This window comes from Poecilia reticulata, chromosome 4, assembly GCF_904066995.2.
Source record: "Poecilia reticulata chromosome 4, P_reticulata-male-v2, whole genome shotgun sequence".
Taxonomy (NCBI): domain Eukaryota; kingdom Metazoa; phylum Chordata; class Actinopteri; order Cyprinodontiformes; family Poeciliidae; genus Poecilia; species Poecilia reticulata.
This window is the reverse complement of record NC_088833.1, coordinates 7,870,160-7,889,397: the sequence shown is the minus strand read 5'-3', so window position 1 is coordinate 7,889,397 and position 19,238 is coordinate 7,870,160. Positions and strand designations below refer to the sequence as shown.

Genomic DNA, 19,238 nt, shown 5'->3' with positions numbered 1-19,238 from the left:
GCATCAGAACCACACCTGACGTTATCACAACAATCAGTCAAATTAAATGCTGAAACAATGAGCTAAAGCAACACAGCAAAGCTCTATTAGTCATTTATTGTTGGAGTAAATGTATACAATTTAACAAAAAAAAAAAAAGCATCTAAAACATACAGACAAAAGCTGTTGATTAGCAATATGACCAATAAATAGAAAGTTAGAAATATAAACAAAAATAATTAAAGTTTTGTTTGGGAAATATTTACACGTGTTAGCAGTTTGCTGCTTGAGGAATCGGTTCTGGAAAGAAGCCGCGTTCAAGTGACGATCGGTCAGCAGCGTCTGAAATGTGCCATCCTTTAAGGAGAACTGCAGGAGAACCGGCCCGGTTCCCGACACGGACATACCGCCTTCCGGTCAGGCGGTCCGATCTGGAATCTGCAATTCAACCTAAACATGAGCTACAACAGTCAGCTGGTGAGGCGGGGAGGGTCTGTCAGTCCTCGGACAGCAACCTGTGGAAGTGGTCCTTCCTCTTCTTCAGAACCTCCTGGAAATCCTCCTGGAGAGACAAGAAGAATCCGATCTGTAGCCACGGCAACAAAGGCAGATGTTCAGATCATAACAGGTGGGAGGATGAAGAGATCAATAATTTCATCAAAAAGACAGAAATATACCCATAAGCCTTTTCCTGAAGAGTTTAAGTCTGGTTTAATCAAACTCTGTTGTTTGTCTAGTAGGTCCGGTTTGTTTGGGGGAGATGTGAACGTGTAATACGACAGCAAACTCTGGTCAAACTAATAACCTTAACCTCAGTTTGACTGAATGTATGGATGACAGGAAGCGGACTATAGCGCAGAGGATTCTGGGTAAATACAACCAAAACAAATGTGAGTCTAAACGCTAGTGGGAGAAATGGCTCATTGTTAAATCCTGCAACCGCTAACATCTGATGCTAATCCATTTTTGTTTACATTTAGTGAAGAAAGGAAGTTCTGCTCAGTGTCTCACTCAGAGGTTTTTGTGTCATTTCCTTCAGTAGTTCTTAGTGCAGCGCCACCAGTGGTGAGGAGAGGAACAGGTTTTTCATTTAGCTGAACCTCACCGCTGAAAATGTAACAAATGTTTAAGCCCCAATCCAACTAAGTTTACCGAAATGTTAAGAGTGAAAACACCCTTACGCACACTTAGTTATCTTTTATTTCCTCCAGTGTTTCTCGATTGGAAATGTTGTCACATAATTGTTCTGTTAGCTCTGGCCAAGAGTTTGGAAAAGAACAAAAACAAACCAGTTTTTAACCTCCATCACAGATAAACAACACAGCCTCCGTATGCAGCAGCAGCAGCCAGGAATATTCTTTTCTTTCAGCATCGTTTTACAAACATCAGGAAACAGATCCAAGCAGTGACAGATGTTGCAGTAATTTAAAAAAAAAATGAAGTTGACTCCAGGAGAGATTCTGTTGCTTGTACCAGGTGTGTAACTTTACCTGTAGTCATATGGATGCTATAAGGTAACTATGGGCCATCAATGCAGTCAGGACCACTCGCATTCCCGTCACCATTTTTTGTTTAACCAACTGCTCTCCTCTGGGAGGCGCTACAAAACACCCCTCGTTAGGAAAAACATCTTTACTTGGTTCTCTTCAACTCCTTTTTCTTGTACAAATGTGGGTTGTATTTTACTTATCGTTTGTGGGTTACATTATTTTAACCTTCAATGATAATGTGGCTTATTTAACATCTAGTAAGAGTATTTTTGACCTTCTTTCAGTGTAAAAGGAGGATAAATAAAAGCAACTGCCAATACAGCAGTCAGAAAACTTGTCATAATTGCACGTTTCTCTTGATATTTTGACTATTAGTCTTGCTGATGATCTATAAGTGTTTTAAGGTGGAAGGCCTAACGGCCATCACCCTAATCTTTAATTCCTTCCATATTTTCTCCATCAGATTCAAGTCAGGATTCAGCTGCACCTCTCTAAAAGGTCAATATTAATTCCTGTCAAGTTAAATAGCTACTGTGTTGTAAACAAGCCACTAAGAATAGATTTAGACACACAAATTATTAATTTTAAATGAGACAGACAAACTAACTACTTAATCTGCAATGCCTCAATGTGTCCACATGAGGGCAGCAGAACCTCCTGTATTAAAACTCTTTAATAAACAACAATAGCTTTCCTTTAAGTGTAACTTCTGGAGGAATAAAAGCCCAGGAATCTAACTTAACATATATGTTTTAATATTAGGTGACTAAAGATGAACCACAAGGGCTGTTAAATGTTTTATGCTTATTTTCTCCTGTGGCAGAGTGCGCTTCTTTGGGAGAAATCTAGGAAAGGAAAAGCATTTAGAAGCAGACTTACCGCTGGAGCCAGTCTCTCCATGTAGGGGACGAGTTTCTGCAGCTCTTTGTCTTCTGATCCTCCAGACCAGCTCTTAATGGGAATCGTGTTCATCAGCTGGAGAAAGGAAAAAAAAAAAAGATGAGAAACAAAGAAAACACTAAGCCAGTGGGGAACAAGTAAACCTGCACAGGGTTAAAACATCTCGTTAATCCTGGAGAGTTTAAAACAAAGCCAGAGGACAAAATGTGGCTTCATCCTCACCGATGCGTCAATATTTAATAACCAAGTTGCTGCTTTTTAAAACACAATGTTTTTACAGCTCAATAAGGCTGTATGAGAGCGAGCGAGAGCAAGACATCGGCAGCCAACAGAAAGGCTGAATATCCTGCGGCAAAGTTGCTCTTTCATTTGCTTCTGAGGTTTCAACACTGAGCTGTTATCCAACATGTTGAATGTGGAAATGTTGGCAGCGTTTTGGAAATCTAAGAGTTAAAGTGAGCAGGGGTGTTTTCTAAACATGAATTAGTTCTTAAAGAGAAACAGATTTGCTAAAACCAAAGCTCAAGAGTGCAGCTCTATTAAAATAATAAAAAAAAATTTGCTGCACGTTGAGAAAAAAAACATTTTATTGCAATGCCAATGCTAAAGAGTGTGATAATAATTATTATTCCAGATTTTTCTGACTCTTGATTTATCTCAGTTGTTTTTATCTGCTGAGTTATTAAAAATAAGAATAAAGTACTTATAGATTTTTACTCCCACTGATGACTCACCAGACATCTATTTGTTTAGATAAGAGTTACACTTCTTTAGATATTATTTGCATGCATGGCATTAACACACAGCAACTTCCCAAACATTCAAACAATCCTCTGCAGTGGAAATATTGAGTTCATCCATATTGTGCAGTTCTACTCTCTGACAATTAAATACATCACTTAACCTATGCAGTCTTCTGTGTAATTAAATATATATATTTTTAAATATTATAAAGCTAAACAGTTTTCTGTGTAGTAAAGTTTCTCACGTGGTATGGGTAGGTGTGTGGTGCGTTATCCAGAACAACGGTTTTCGTCAGGTCTCTCCCGAGGATACTGAGGTCCTTGATGTAGTGACCGAGGACGCAGGCGCAGTCGTCCTGATACAGGCGGTGTCTGAAAACAAAAACCAGAAGCAGCTCAATGTCAACTTGTACCAACAAAACGGAGGAAAAGAAATAAAATATCAGCAGCAGCTCTGAAGGCGACGTACCGGAAGAGTTTCTTCTGAGGGTCGAGGATCTCCAGGATCTTCTCGGCGTATTCCTTCTTGGCACAGGTGTAAACAAAAAGCTGGAAATCGCAGGAAGCTGCGGTTAGAAGTTTGGAAATGATTTACAAAGAGAAACAGAAACTGTGAATCTCTCAGACCTCGTAGATTTTTGCCATGGCTTGAAGAAACTCTCTCACATGTGGACGCAGGATCATGTACACCTGTTGAAAGAACAATCACTTCTTTATTTAAAAAAAAAAACCATGAAAACGACTGGTGTTGCATGAATTGCATGTTACTTTATGCAAAAGCTTTTATTTTAAACTTTCTAGTAGCTCTGAATCATTCCCAGGATTCCTCTGTGGCATTTTAATGTTTGGATTACACAAGGGAATTCTGGGAATGTTTGGGGGTGCATGCAGTGTGGGTGTAAAGCATTACTGATCAAGAAAAGGCAAAGAAATCTTAAATTTGTCGTTTTCAGTCTAGTTTTATGCCAACACAGACTTCTGTTATGTTTTTCCTGCAAGCTGATTAAATTTTATTCAACCAGATAATATAAAAACACAAAAGTAAAAAAAAACTTCTAGATTCTCTAATAAAAGTGGTTTTATGAATCCACCCAAACATTTATGAATTACAGCAAAATTAACCCAATTTCTGCATCAAAACATGCCCACAGCTGATGCCCTTTAAAAATAAACTGACATCACAAATTATAAAATATTTGTAGACAATAAATGTTGGGAGTTTTAGTTTTACACATTTAATGAACCGGAGGAGAGAAAATTATACAGTTTCGATTTCCATCTCGAAGCTCCTTGTATTGTTTTAGTTTGTGCAACAGCAGCAGCTGCTGTCTGGTGATTAACAGACCAAAATGTTATGATTACAATATAAAAAAATAATGCAACTTTTCTAGAAAATGTTTGTTTACTAACCAGCAAATTTCAGATTCGCTAACCTGACATATTCCATAAAACCGTCCGTTATGAGCCACATGTGGGATTTTATCGATGTTTTCCTGGTTCAGCTCACCTGAATCTAACCAACAGGAAGCTAAAACAGAACCTGGAGCCGAGCTGAGAAAATCATCGAGCCGTTTGTCGGAGCAGCAACATTTAAAGCATCAACTAAAAGCAGAGATTATTTACCTTGTATTGATGATCCTGGAATGTGGTATAGAAAGTATAATCTGCTTCTTCGATCACATTCAGAGAGCTGAACATGAGCGTCTCCTCCTGCAGAGAAACAAAAAGGTGAATCGATAAAAGGTGATTTTATGTATACAGCACATTTTCAGCAACAGGGCAGTACAAAGTGCTGGTCTTCTTTTAAATCCAGCTCCTGCCATAACATAAATGGTTAGGACTAATTGGTGTCCATGTTCGTTGTTAAGTCTGTACTAATATTTTGCTCTTTTCCCAGAACCTCATGACCTTTAATGCTGTCAGCGAACCAAACCAAATGGCACTGAATGGATATCGTGTTGGCAGCAGAGTTGTCTTTAAATCAGGTTGATTTCACCTCCGGTTTGCTCCATCGCACTAAAACGTCTCGATCGATGATCGACTCGCTGATCCAGCAGCTGCTTCAGCGGTTCACAGGTTTAGTTAATAATTAGGGAGCCGAGCTGCAGCCTCCCTTCTCTTTAAAGTCGGGGATAATTAGCTGCAGACGGGATAATGAACAGCTGCTTTGGCTCAGATAGCTTCTAAACGCAGCATAAAACTCACATCTAGATAAACATTCACTGTGTGATGAACAAATTAAATCCTTCTCAGTCTTTGGGACTAGGAACCAATTAAACAATTAATTGGATTAACCGTGATGAAATGATTATTAAAATAATGGGCAACTAAGTTAGTAATCGATTATTTGTTAACTGGAGTTACAGACTCATTTGCTGAAAGAACAAGCCAGTAAATGAGCCAAAACTGTAGAAAAAAATAAAATACATTTTTATTTCAAAATGAAAACATTTGTAAAAGTTTTAGCTTCACAGTTTCTCTAAGAAAAGAATCTGTCATTAGGCACCTTTTGCAGATCTTTTCAGTTTGCTATTAAGTATTTCTCATCTCCAGATGCATCTTTTCGACAATTCAGATCAAAAAGACACTAACGGAGTTCTAAGCTGTTGCATTTTGGGCAATAAAATGTTTATTTTCTTGTTAAATAAAAGGAATTGAATTGCTTATTTGCATTTTTTTCATGTATTTTAATGTTTAAAAAATATCTGCAGAATGTGGCAATTAAAAAAAACTGATTAGCCAATTAATCATCACAATAAAGTGATCGGATAATCAGTTACTAAATTATTCGTTAGTTTCAGCTCTACATTGTACTAGGATTGTTTTCCAGTTCCAGTATTTATCCCAGTTTGGTTCTGGGATGAACATTAGTGCGTCAGAGTTGACTGAGCGTACCAGGTCGACCACCAGCGTGGCCTCCGGCGTGCTCCGGGTCTTTGGCGGGATGTCTCGGAGACACGGCCGGGAATGCTGAGACTGGGACGGGATGTTCTTGATAAAGGTGAACCTGAGAACACAACAATAAAAACGTAACGTATAAAAACAGGAAAACACATGTACATTAATGAGGGAGCCGAAAATCCAGCTTTTGTTAAAATGAGACGTTTCCCCTGCCAGAGGTAAAAAAAAATAATTATAAAAAAATCCAGAAAGAGGAAGAAGAAGAACGTACGGATCAAAGACGTCGTCGTCCTCATCTCCAGCCAACAGGTCGATGGAACCGTAACCAAACACTCCTTGTTCTGGGCTCAGCAGAACGCTGTTGGCAGTTTCAGAACATTTCATATCTGAGCAGAAAAACAGAGAGAAACAGCCTGAGACGACCTGCAGGAGCAGAGAGTCACTACAGCAGGACTGGCAGAGGAAGCTCAACAGGCATGACGGGTTTTTATTTTCTATTTAAAAACAAATTATATTTTATACTCTCCCCATCATTTATTAATCTTTAATGTCAGATTTAGAAAGCAGAGCTAAGATGTTAAGTTTACTGAGGATTACACACAGAGACCGCTGTTTATGTTGGAGAACGCCAACTGGGCTAGTCGCTAATCCAAGATATTATGGATGGTTTAAAAATTAAACCATGTAATCACACTATTTGTCTGTAAAATATGTAAAGATGTTTCAAAGGTGGAAAAGTGAATAAATCCTTTAAACACTGGAAGGCTAAGAGCTCCTCCAAAAACAGGCCGACTAACTTAGAACAAATCCAACTAAAAATGTAATAAAATAAAAAAAATAAAAACCTTCACCACGGATTGGTAGGACTTTTTTTTTTTTTGCACATTTCTCACCGTAACACGTTTCTCACTATCCAAATGATGACGTAATTATTCACACAAACTGGTCAGACATGTTGATATTTCATTTAAAACTCTGATAAATGTGGTTTTCTGCTTTAGCCAACACAGGTGGGTTTCCTGACTAGCTGTTAGCGTTCCATCTTTTCTAAAAACCGCTGACACGACGCCGTCCGGTCCAGGTGAGGAACTGCTGCTGATCACCAGAAAAACTCTTAATGATGCAATCATCAACACACAGCGGTCTGAACCATCTGCTCCGTCTACATTCCTTTTAACTCAATAAATCAATGTTTATTGATGACTGTTCATCTTGTGTGATTGCATGGCATCACCACGCACTGGGAAAAGTTAAAAACTGAATCCAAAAGATTTGCTGAAAGCAGCAGAGACCATGAGACTGATGGAAACGATATGGAGACAAAAGAAGTCTCTGACGCTCTTCACGATTTCAGGCCGGAAGCTGAGACACCTACTCTCCTTGCTGGGCGTGAGGAACCGCACGATGGGCGGATAGATGTTTCTGGCCGTGGAGTTACGAGGGGACGCCACGTCGATCTCCGACAGAATGCGCTCGTGGTGCATTATGGGCTTGAGTGGGGTCTTAAAAGCCAAATCTGGACGACAAGAGGATCGGTTAGGAAAGAGGATTTGTAGATTAAGGAAAATACAAAACGTAAAGAGTGCAACCTGCTGATGGAGATAAAACACCCGACTCTCTGTCCTCAACAGCGATGGCCCTCGGCCGCTTCCTCGCCCGGCCACGAGGCAGCGGCCGCCTCTTCACCATAGGAACCTCATCCTCTGGTTGGTGAACCACAGACTCCTCCTCAACCTAGTCACAGGTGAAATAAAAGCAGTTATGAAAATTTGTCTCATTCAATCATGAGACCGAACAATTTAGTCTGCGGTTGCAAAAATTGGTAGATGTGAGAAGATCTGACTTTATTTTCACAGAAAAAGCCACCTTGATGATCCACTGTCAGGGTTTCCCTCAGTGTATCATAAGCCTGGCGGGCCTCCTGGCTTTACTTGTGCCCCCACCAGGCTAAGCACTGCTTATTTATTTAAGTCTTTTTTTAAATGTTTGCATTTTTTAAGACTTTATAGTTGTTCAGGTATTAATCCTCCAATCTTTCAGTAATACATAATTATCAAGTGATATTTTCAAATTTCCTGTCAACTTTAAACATTTTTTAACTCAAAAACATGACAGGCCGCTGCATGAATGACTACCCTACTGCCCTCTATCTACACTATCATTATTTAATATTATGTTTTTAGTTTGTGTACTTTTAATTCTTTGTATTTTTTTTACAATTTATTCTATTTTGCATTTTGAACGTTGTAATCTTTTCCTAGGAAATAGGGCTGTAATGATTGTTTTATTCATCATGATGCACAAATCGACTTTTCTTTTTTTTCTTTAGTATTGGAATTGGCATCATAATATTGTGATTATACGTTTTGTATTATTTGCTTCCTTGTGAATGCAGAAAGTAAAAAATATATACATACTAGCGTAGTAAAATGGGCTTTTTTAATCCTTTCAAAAGTAATTTTGTACCTTCATGCATATCTACAGATTAATTTAAATTATAAACAGCGTTGTTCTGATTAATCTATGAGCTTTAAGTGTCCAAATCATTAGAGACAAGGATGTGTCTTTATCAAACCAATATTTATTCCATGATTTGTTTTAAGACCAAATGTCCTGAGCACAGAGCCTCAAACACTAATGTTTACTTGATGAAACCAACACTTTCTTAATAGCACCAAAGCAACTTCCACTCCACATAGTGAACAATAGCTTATGACAAAAGGCATTTGTTTCAAATGTGCTCATAAAAAGCACATTTGATGAAACTCGAGCATTAAAACATCAGCTGGTGGATCAAGAACGCCTCATTTGGGCTTTTAATGAGCAAAAGACACTAAACGCCGAGGTCTGATCAGACATTTCTGCTCTCAACCATCAAACCACAGTAAACTCCTGGCAGCGGCTCAACCCTCATTTGTGTTCGCAGCGTGAAACACGTGTGTTCTGGTGACCTACTTTCTCCAGACCACTTCTCACATGCGACCGACTCTGCGTTAATCCAGCACAGACTCAGTGCATCCGTCCTCCAAGCAGCCATCATTATTTCGACATTTTTACAACAGGGAGAGCTTGTTTTGTCGATTTTCATAGTTTTGTTTGTAAGGCATGTTTTTTAGCATCAAACTAAATCAAAGTGCTTCACGTGACTAGGAGGAAAAAAAAACATTACATTGCAAAGTATCGAGAAAATGATGAGGCTGAAAAACAGATTGCACTTTATGATGTTCCAGTTATTAATCAAAGGGGTTTTTACTCAAAACCACAACATCAACATATGGATGCAATTCATAAAGACCCACAGTGCTTAGGAGAAGTCTGTGTTTTGTTTATTAAAACATTTCAAAAATAAAATCTCTATTACTACTAGTATTGATCTTAACTTGTCCCTTTTCTTTGACCTAAAGAAGGACATAAGGACTAGTTTAGGGGTTTGAACCAGCAACCACCGATTACAAATAAATCCATCTCCTGAGCCACTGCTACCACATCTAAGTGTTATCAATTTATTTATCTATAATCCAGATTAAAGTCTGTTTGTCTTTCTGCAGTTCCAGAAAGACAAACAGCACTCTTATAGTGTCACCTAATCGGTTGCTCAGTATTTGACCTCTGACCCCTCAATGATTACTTCTAAGCACATTTAGGAGCTTCAATCTATGGTTGAGTAAAATACACATACCATTTTACTTCTCATTGTGTAGAAAATAGTATTCAATCTGCCTCTGTGCAGTTATACACAATGCATTTATTGGCATAGATCTAAATCATCATTGTGACATTAGATGTTGATGCAAGTAAGATGTGGCTCTATAAGAAAGGAACGAACAAAAAAAAAGTGTCTTGACTAAAAGAAAGGCAGGGAACTGGGAGATTCTACTGCAATTGTCACAGAATAGAGAAAATATAAGCTAAAAACCATAAAGTTAAATAAGATTTTTAGATAAAAACACAGTTACGGCAAGCATGTGTGTTAAATAGGAGGCCACCAGAGCAGACAGATCGACTTACAGATTGTTATACTTGTTTAAAAAAACAGTAAGAATATAATTTAGGTCACAAGCACTTGGGTGGTGGGGGGGAAGCAAATTTCACAAGAAATTTCTGAATCTTGCTTTTGATTTTGTTCCGGTAAGAGGTGTGTAATGACTTTTTTGTTTTTTATAAAAATATGTTGTATAGGAAAAACATCTAGTTTTTGTCCAAGAATTATTCTGATCCATACACATTGTGATACCGACGTGACCAACTAGATCTAATCTTAGGAAGCTGAAAGAGCAATATAAAAACATCAAAATGGTTTGACAATTTCTTCTTTTTTTTTTTTTTTACACACAATATTATTTTATGCTGTGTTCTGGTTAGTTGTGGGAAACTTCCGCCCTGATTAGTTTAAGAGTTTCATTTTGAGCTAAAGAGGATCTGAAGAACAGATGTTTGTCAATCGGAAGCTAACCTCAGCATTACTCTGAAACAGCGCCTCCTACCGGAGCTTTGAAAATGACAGAGTTCTACCCACAATAAAAGCTGATTTTATGAGCTTCGTGGATAAATATTTACTACAAAACCTTTAAAAATCTGATCGGTGACCCAATATCTCTACTTTAGATTAACTGCCATGAATGGCGATGGGTTGTCATTCGCTTAGGCCACCTACCGTTCAGATGCTGTTTAAACACCAGATGCTAACAGTCGTTAGCATTAGCGTCGTCTGCTGTGTTGTAACTAACAAAACACCAGAACATTGAGTGATAGCTGGATATTTCTCCTGCAAACTGTTCACTGTCGCCACAAATGTGCTCAGTGTTACTAAAATGAAACAGCCGTTTTTACATCGATGAGCTACCTTGTTTGGTAAGGGACTTTCCGTCTCCGTCGTCGAAAGGCGCGTTTGTCTCGACCGTTGACGTGTCCTCCTCGGCGTCTCCGAAGCAGCGGTAATCGTCCTTTGAGACCTAAGTCTCATTTTTCCTTTTCATGTAAGACTTGTAAAGCATCTAAACTGAAACTCTGCCGCTGCACTGTGTTCCCTTTGGGCAAGCGTTTCAGTTTTCCTTCTCCCCGCCCACCACTGGACGTTTACTTGGTCTAACCCCGCCCCGCTCATCCCCGCGTCTTCTCGAATCAAAGAGGAGTGCGTTTAAAACTGCAGCGGTGCGTTCGATTCCCTGTTCTGGACAGCGCTTGAGGGCGGTGCTTCAACAATAGAACAAACTACTGTGAAACAAGTCACGTGTTCTCTGTTTACGTGTGCTATTTTATCGAGTATATGGTCAGAAATCTATTCTTTAAAATGATTTTGTTTCTAGGTGGTTTTTATAGACTCCTTACAATTTTTGATAAAACTTCAGACATAATTTTTCTTATCTAAACCTTTATTGTAGTATTCTGTAATAACATAAATATTGAAAGGATAGAAGTGGGTTTTCTATTAGACATAAACATTCAGCCATTCTGAAAATGTTCCAGTTTTGACCCGTTGTCTTGTATCTTCACTCATTGTTCTGCTTTATTATCAGGCATGTCATTTTAAAGAAAAAAAATCTAAACATACGGTACCTTAAGGAAGCCATTTCAAAAATTATTGTCCAAAGAACACAATAGGCAGTAAAAAAAAAGCTATATTACACTCATGGTGTTTTGCTTTGTGATTAATCTCTTTGTCATTTTACGACTATTTTATATTAATAAAAGAGGTTAAGTATTCTTGTATTTCAGTGAAAATGTTGACAAATAATCTTAGAAAAAATAGCAGATTTCTATTTAAAATAGCCGTTTAATACATTAATTATGTAAAATACCACCTTAGATATGCTTACACTCAGTAAAGGAGACAAAACAGCTGAACTCTTGACCCTCAGGGATCAGGTGGCTCTGCATTGCTGCAGGAGTTTTATTGGTTTGGAAAGCATCGCTGCAAATCAGTGAAAAGTTCAGCTTCAACTCATTAAGCCAGACTATGTGTACTTTTGATTTTTAATTTACCAACTATCTGTAAAAGCTGCTAGAATAGCAAATTCACAAAATAAAAACTAATTCTGTGGGTTTTTCTGGATACTTGTTCTGATAAAACTAGATGTTGGTTCTCCATGTTTGGCAAGATCATTAAAAACACCTAAACTGTAATTTATTTTCCTGTACCTGACAGGCTGGATAATTCAATTCAATTTAAAAAATACTATTTTGATCCCAAAGGGACATTTAATGTTGATGATGATATATGGAAAAATGATCTTTACTACCAGCAAAATTAAAACCGTGTTTGCTGCCATTTTTCTTCCAACCTGCTACTTTGTGTTGGTTTATCATAGAAAATCCCCCAATACATTAAAATTGTAATTAAAAAAGTTCAAAAATGCAATTACTTTAGAAACTGCGCAGGAGTTTGTCGTTGACATAAAGTCTAAGAATCAAGCTTCTGTTGAAAATCAGGACAATAAAGAAAAAACACCCACAACTTTGTAACATTTAAGAATTGTGATATTTTATTAATTTCAGATTCAAATAAAAGTATTCACACAAACACATATTGACTAAATAGGCAAGGATTGCTCTTCACCATTTCAGAAAAATAATGAAAAAAAACAACAACAAAATAAAACAGTTGCACTCCCTGCAGCCACTCCACTGTTGCCGTGGTTACCGGGAAACATCCCATTCATCAAAAGACGGTAATCATTTATAGAAAAACAAAAGAGGAGGGGGGAAGTGTGTGTGTGTGTGTGGGGGGAAAAGCACACATCATGAGAGCGGACAGGAAGATCCACAAACGGACTCGCCATACTAACAGTGGTACAGGAAGTGGTACTTGTTGTAGTACTCGTAGTAGTTAGCTGTTCATCTGGAGGTTTCCTGTTGTTGGAGCTCAATTAGACTGAACAGCAGAAGAGTTACGAACGTGTAACAGTAAAAAAAAAAAAAACAAAAGAAGGAAGGGGGACGTCCAAATGAACCTGGGAGTAAGGGGAGAGAGCTGAGGATTACCAGCAGCTCATGGTTAATCTGATGTGTTGGAGGTAATTTCAGACCCTGATGTTCGTCCTCGCGCTCTCCTCCCGCTGATCAGTAACATGAGTCCAAACGGTAAAAAAAAATGCATCAAACTGGAGGTAGAGGTAGATTTTCCTGAGAAGTTGTAAGACACAACAGACACGCCTTGTTTCCGTACTGAAGATACTCAAAGACACCCGAAGACCACTCACTCTTTCACTCACTCACGCACACTCTTCTCTACAATAATCACATTATTATCAACATAATCACCGCTGGATTCATAAAACTGCTCTAGAAGTAATCTCTGTGTGCCTCGGTTTCTAAAAGCATGTCAAAAAAAGAGAAAAGAAACAGCAAACAAACAATATAAACATGATATAATCCATAGCCCTAAGTAAGCCATCTATTAGAAATAATCTATTTAACAAATCTTAGAAATACAGATTAATTCATATAATTGTCACAGCAGAAGGCATCTTGTTGTTTGTTATTTTCTCGTGATGGTTTTCCCTGCCCACAGTTCAACCTGATGGAGGTCAAATCAGTGATGGAGTCCAGTCAAAAGGCCCTGAACCCATCTCAACCCGTAAAATGTTCCAGCTCGGCGGCGACGAGTGGCAACAGGACGCCATTTCCAAACAAGACGCTGAGGATATATAGTTTGATTTATTTTTTTAACAATCTACAGCTTTGGTTGGATGAAAAGCGGCTCTATTTCACTAACATCTGTGAGCAAGAGGCCAGGATCTTAGATTTATTAAAGTGGATTTGCTGAGAAGGACGTTCCAGTTTGTGCAACAGCATCAAAAAAAGCAGAATTAAGCAGCGACACCAACAAACTACCAGAGCGTAACTTGAGACGACGGAGTAAAGACGACAGGAACTGCCTGAAAGTTTCCCCGAGTGGAAAATAAAAAACAAACAAAATACCAGTTTTGTTTTGTGTGCTACTCATTTAAAACCAACGTGTTCATTTATTTATTTTTGCTACAATTTGACTTTAAGTATCAGACTCCAGTTTGATCACAGCTACACTAAAACAGGACGCCTGGTTCCTGTAAAAACACCCAGACAGAGCTGGAAGAAGAGCAACTGCCTGTGTAAGAGTTTGAGATTTTTCAGTGGTAGTGTTTCATAATGCTCCTTCACACATTTCTACATAAACACACTTGAAACACTTGGAAGATATGAGGATATGCTCAGAGTTCGTGTCGTTGTTGAGGTAAATGCGATATTTCCATTTAGAAAGCTGTGCGTCGTAATAAAACCTTCCACTGGGGGGCGCTCTTGCCACAAAGGCTATAAGGCTTGAAAGTAAATCTCCTGCTCTCCTTGCATGACTAAAAATGGTTATTGATTAAAGGAGAGAGTCACATTTAAGCAGATATCTGATTGTCTGTGGTTATTACAATCTCTTTAATGGTCTTTGTGAAGCAAGAAAAAAACATTTTGATGAGGTTTTTTCTGCTTGAACGACAGGAATCGTTGATGAGGCTCTGCGAAAGCTGAGGTCCTTGAGGTAGAAACGGGGCTCGGCTTGCGGTTGAAGGGATGTACGAGAGCTTTTTTGTTTTGTTTTTTTCCTTTAGAGGTGTACAGCGTTGCCTTAAAGTTGTCTCCTGATTGTCGCAACAACGCAATAAAAACAAAGTAAAAACTGAATAAAAACGCCAACCCTCCCTGAAAATACTGCCATGCGCCGAAAGAGAAAGGAGCTGCAGAGCCTCCACTGTTCAAATGCAAATATCCCTCAGAAGCAAGTCAATAGATATGCAATAAACATGGATCGACTGGCTGGGGGGGCAGCTGCTTTACTGCTGCCCTGGGAGCTGAAAGGTCAAAGGGTGAAAACTAAAAAGGCAATGTTGATCCTTTAGATCCAGATTGATTGAATTTAGTTTTCCTTCCCCCCTCGCAAACATTCAGCCGAAGCCTTGGCTCTTTTTTTTTTTGATTGTCAGCAACGTGGCATCTGCGAAAAAAACTTTGCTTTCTGTGAGGATTCAGACGGATGCATCGTATTTATTTATCACAGCAGAAACAGGAGGGCAAAATATGCCCATCGAATAAATACTTTTTGCACTGATCTAAATAGACTAGTTAAAAGTATTTTTCATTAAAAAGCTACTTTTTGATGATTATTTTTACCTCCTTGGTTGAGATTTTATTTTGTATTTTTTCTGCAAGCGTAGATGTTTTTCTAAAATGTTTACGCCGGCTTTAATGAATGGGTCCTTGGATGTTTGTGGAGATTCAAATCAAATTAGGAAACGTGATCAATAGAAGACGAATAGTTTCTGTTTGACCTCAGGCTCCTTTATAAAAAGATAATTTAATTTGTCGGAGCCTTAAAAATACAAAAAGAGTCCATTTGCAACAACCGCTTCTGCTGGAAAGCCAAATTTGTGCCATCTTTAAAAAAAACGGGTACAGATAATCAAACCCAGAACAATTTATATAAAATAAATAACAGTGGAGCATTTTTTTTAACGACAGTATTTAATTTTTTTAAAAAGGGTGTAAGGGAGCAGATGGTTATTTAGTAAATCCACATATTTCTGCTTCCTTTGGGTTTAAATGTGGGTCTGAACTCCTTTTAAAAATGACAAAATGTCATCTCATTATCTAAAAATCCCCATTTATACAATTAATATTTAACTGCAGAAAAAAGTGGCAACTTGGAGTCACAAAATCGCCATAAGTGACACCAAAAGGGCCTGCGCCTTTTACAATTCATTAAAATGTTACGAATATTTGACTAAGTACTACTTTTAATAAACTTTAGACATTTTACCAGAGGAACAACAGAGTTAAAGACATATAGTAAGTGTTTTATATAGGGGAACATTTCCTTTAAATTACATATATTATCATATTTTAAAGCCAAACACCCTAAAAATCTTAAAATTATAAAACTTGAGTGACTTTTGCCCTTTCTATCTGTATTTAAAGGGGATATATAAAATAAACTAACTGAAGACGGACTATTACAGTGAGTCCTCAGATATTAATGTGCTGAAAGCTGCATGACTGTCGAGTATTCAGCTCCGTTATGTGGAGAAAAGTGAGGCTTGCTTGGCCTGTGAATGTAAAGCATCTTGGTGACTGAGCTGCTTGGAGGAACGGCAGTGCAGGGTAACAACGCACGTCAGAATTGGAACAAAAAAATCAAACGCTATGTTGTCAAAATGTTAGTTTTTGTTTATCGTTTTGGTGACTTGCAGGCAGACGTGGCTCTACATTTAAAGCAACCAGACGACGTTTTTCCAAACTTACTCCACCTCACTGGATGAATCTCTGTTTCAATATTAACTTTATGAACCCAAAGTCAAACTGTAAGTTTTGCCGTACCCGTTTTGTATATGGAGGACGTTGGGTTTTCCAATAATGAAGACAAATTTTGTGATGCATTCCTGCCTGCTCAGTGTTTGCTTTTGTCATGGTTCTCAACTTTGGACCCATTCTGAACGACTGGGTCAGAAGGGTTCGATCAGAACCCTGCTGAGAGCCAAAACGTCTTAAAAATTATGATAAATGCTCTTGAGGATTGTCTAAACTGACTGAAAGTTGCAATCGTCGAATGTTAAACTAAAAAAAGAACTGACTTAAGTTTAAACATCTTGTTTAAATCAGGCTATTTTAAATACAATAAAAATGTGAAGTTTAAATTCTTTTTTACTTAAGTTTCTTATGAAAGGGGTTCTTTATTCAGCTAGAAGAGTGCTTTTGAAAAGTGACCAGTGTTTGTTTAGCAGCTGGTGGTGATTTCCCACAGAGAAGCGAGTCCAGGACTCAAAGCCCTGACAGCCATCTGGTGATATTTGACTGAACAGTAAAAAGTGATTAGGCGAAGGAGCTGCTCACTCTCTGGTCACCTCACGCTGCGTTAAGGCCTCCGAACAGAACCAGCGCACAAAGCCCGATTTAGGGCTGAGTAACAATCTCCAACAGTCCAGAGAGGAAACGCAGGTTCAAGTTCAAAAAGCTAAACGATTGAACTATTTCAAGACGCGGAGACTCTGCTGGATGCTACGGCGTGCCTCTTCTGTCATAAAGCCGACCGGGTTCGTCACCGATGATAAGACACAAGCAAACGCCGTAGAAAGGTCCAGATCGAACCGCAGCAGCTGCACAGTTTGAGGATCACGAAACATTCGCTGCTGTAAGGTCAACGGAGAAGGCGGCGTCCATGTCACAGCGCAGGATAAGAAGCACTTGGATCAGAAGAAGCACAAAGACATGCGGAAAACAAGGCCGAACAGGAAAAATGAAAAACAGAAGAATCAAGAATACGAAGAGCTTAAGATGCCTGTCGGGTTTCTCCTGAGGCCCACATGATTGTCCGTGTGAGTTTCAAAGAAAGCAAAAGGATTGAGTTGACTCTTGGATCAGAAAACTGCCACGTTTCTGATTGAAGGGGCTGAAGCATGACACCGACCTGAAGAGGCAAGAGGGTAAAATGTAGAAAGCATTGCTCTGTCCAGTGTACTAGAAGACAGCCAAAAATCACACAAAGCTAAGAGACACCTGAGAAAAATCATAACGTGATATTTTAGCTAACGACGAACCTTAAACCGAGTGTCGTTCTGCTCCAGAGAGCCGTTCGAACACACGTCTGAGACTGGCCAGGTGAAAACATACAGGACGAGTCGCAGCCGCCTCTGGAAGAACGAGCGCACAGACAGACAAACGTGCAGAAAGCATGCCAGCCGGAGTCTGGATAAGAGCGATAATACACCGACAGTCCTGCAGGGGAGCAGAAGATCCCTGCAGGTTCTTCTGCTTCACTTAAGACTGAGATCAGGACCAAACCTGCACTTGTTCTCCCACAGGGCTGCCACGTTAATAAGGTTATCTGGTTTTACAACAACATGAGGTCACAGCCACACAATGCTTTATGCCCTGAAGTGAAAGAAAACATACCTTTTAAAGCTTTTCTGATTCAAAATAGAGGATTTTCATACTTCTTTTTTCATAGAATTCTTAATATATAGATTACTTTTCCTGCAATGAGAAGATTCTTAAAGGTTTAAACAACAAAACACAATAAAGAGAATAACAATAATGATAATAATGACAATGAAAAGTTAAAATAATAAAAAATCTCTCCTCTAGAAGATATAATATCATTGTCAGTCAGTAGCTGTGTTTGTGTGTGTAAACAATGCGTTAGCCTTCCTAGTTATTATCTTCTCTGTTGTTCTCCAATAATCTGTACATTTATGCAGAAATAAATAATTCACAGGTTGTGCACAAGTTTTAGCATATACTGGCTCTCAGTTGGGATTATTTCTTTTCAAAATCCTTTTGGCGATGAAGAACAAAAGAGGTGAGTTTGTGAGAGGAAACCTGAGATAGTGTACTTCAAGTGAGCAGAGTTTCAGTTTGTCTTTCTGTACTGATGATGGTTCTTCTCTTCTTTTCTTTTTGGCATAGATGATGTAGAAAATTAGGTTGCTTTTTGGCTTTTCTTAGCGTGGTGATAATAAAAAAAAAATGGGGGGAAGTTTGTTAAGACAGCGGGTTGCTGGAGGCTGAGGTAGGTGTGTTTTGCTGCTGCTGCTGTGGAGCAATACGACTGCTGACAGGCTTGTTGGAGAGGGACGACACAGACGCACCGGACGAAGCTGACCCTGCTGCTGCCTGAGCGAAAAGGACACCTGGACAGGAAAAGGGGCAAAAGGAAAACCATCAATCACTGTTAAAATCCACAGCACATCAATTTAAATCCAAATTCAAGACTTATGAGTGAAGAAAATAGTAATATTTCACTAAAAGCAGGAAACCAGGTGCTTCATTTGCACCTTATAAAACTTTATATGTTTTTAAAGATATAAATCCATAAGATCAGTCTAGATGTATTTGATGGAGGTTACCAACATGCACTGAAAAGATCGGAAGAAAAGATTATTTACGTATAGAGCATTATTTAAACTCAATAAACAATTTCTTTGTATTTCTAAATTTGTTAAGGATTGTTTGAAATAATTTTGGGACTCTGTGTTAAGAGACTTAAATCACAAATTCAGATCAGTTAATCTCAACTTTAAACAATATTTTCAAGCAAACGTCAGCCTTCTTAGTTACTAATATCATATTAGCAGTTTTGATAGTTTTCTTCAGTTCTGAGGCACATAAATTGATGATGATTTTAGTTTGTAGTATTATATCTCCAGAGATATGCAGTCTTTAGTTAATTAGTTATTTATAAAACATACAAAACTAACTAAGGTAG

At 38.4% G+C, this 19,238-nt stretch overlaps 2 protein-coding genes across 4 annotated transcripts in view; both read right to left on the bottom strand.

Moving 5' to 3' along the window:
• Positions 1 to 81: 81 nt before the first annotated feature.
• ctdspl3 (CTD (carboxy-terminal domain, RNA polymerase II, polypeptide A) small phosphatase like 3) lies at positions 82 to 11,126 on the bottom strand. Of its 2 annotated transcripts, XM_008406645.3 has the most exons (12): positions 10,857 to 11,126; positions 7,603 to 7,747; positions 7,389 to 7,529; positions 6,285 to 6,399; positions 6,008 to 6,119; positions 4,736 to 4,822; positions 3,740 to 3,802; positions 3,582 to 3,661; positions 3,358 to 3,484; positions 2,349 to 2,444; positions 495 to 541; positions 82 to 417 (listed from the first exon to the last, which is right to left on the bottom strand). In XM_008406645.3, exons 1-12 carry the CDS (start codon positions 10,974 to 10,976, stop codon positions 339 to 341), a joined length of 1,212 nt encoding a protein of 403 aa, XP_008404867.1. In that variant the 5' UTR covers positions 10,977 to 11,126; the 3' UTR covers positions 82 to 338. The 2 variants fall into 2 exon arrangements, with proteins under 2 accessions (XP_008404867.1, XP_081462265.1); XM_081606139.1 differs by having other exon boundaries at positions 82 to 541; positions 10,857 to 11,125.
• A 1,342-nt stretch (positions 11,127 to 12,468) lies between these two features.
• Positions 12,469 to 19,238, bottom strand: part of arid3a (AT-rich interactive domain 3A) — a 70,124-nt gene continuing 63,354 nt past the window's right edge. For both annotated transcript variants that reach the window (XM_008406648.3, XM_008406651.3), the window contains exon 9: positions 12,469 to 18,663. In XM_008406648.3, the coding sequence (XP_008404870.1) occupies positions 18,515 to 18,663 (149 nt within the window). In that variant the 3' untranslated portion in view covers positions 12,469 to 18,514. The remainder of the gene's footprint in view (positions 18,664 to 19,238) is intronic.

Coding starts and splice junctions, on each gene's coding strand:
- ctdspl3 (XM_008406645.3), bottom strand. CDS start 10,976: ATGAGACTTAGGTCTCAAAGGACGATTACCGCTGCTTCGGAGACGCCG. Junction 7,748..10,856: donor AAAGTCCCTTACCAAACAAG/GTAGCTCATCGA, acceptor ACCTGTGACTAG/GTTGAGGAGGAGTCTGTGGT. Junction 6,400..7,388: donor CCTCACGCCCAGCAAGGAGA/GTAGGTGTCTCA, acceptor TTTTCTGCTCAG/ATATGAAATGTTCTGAAACT.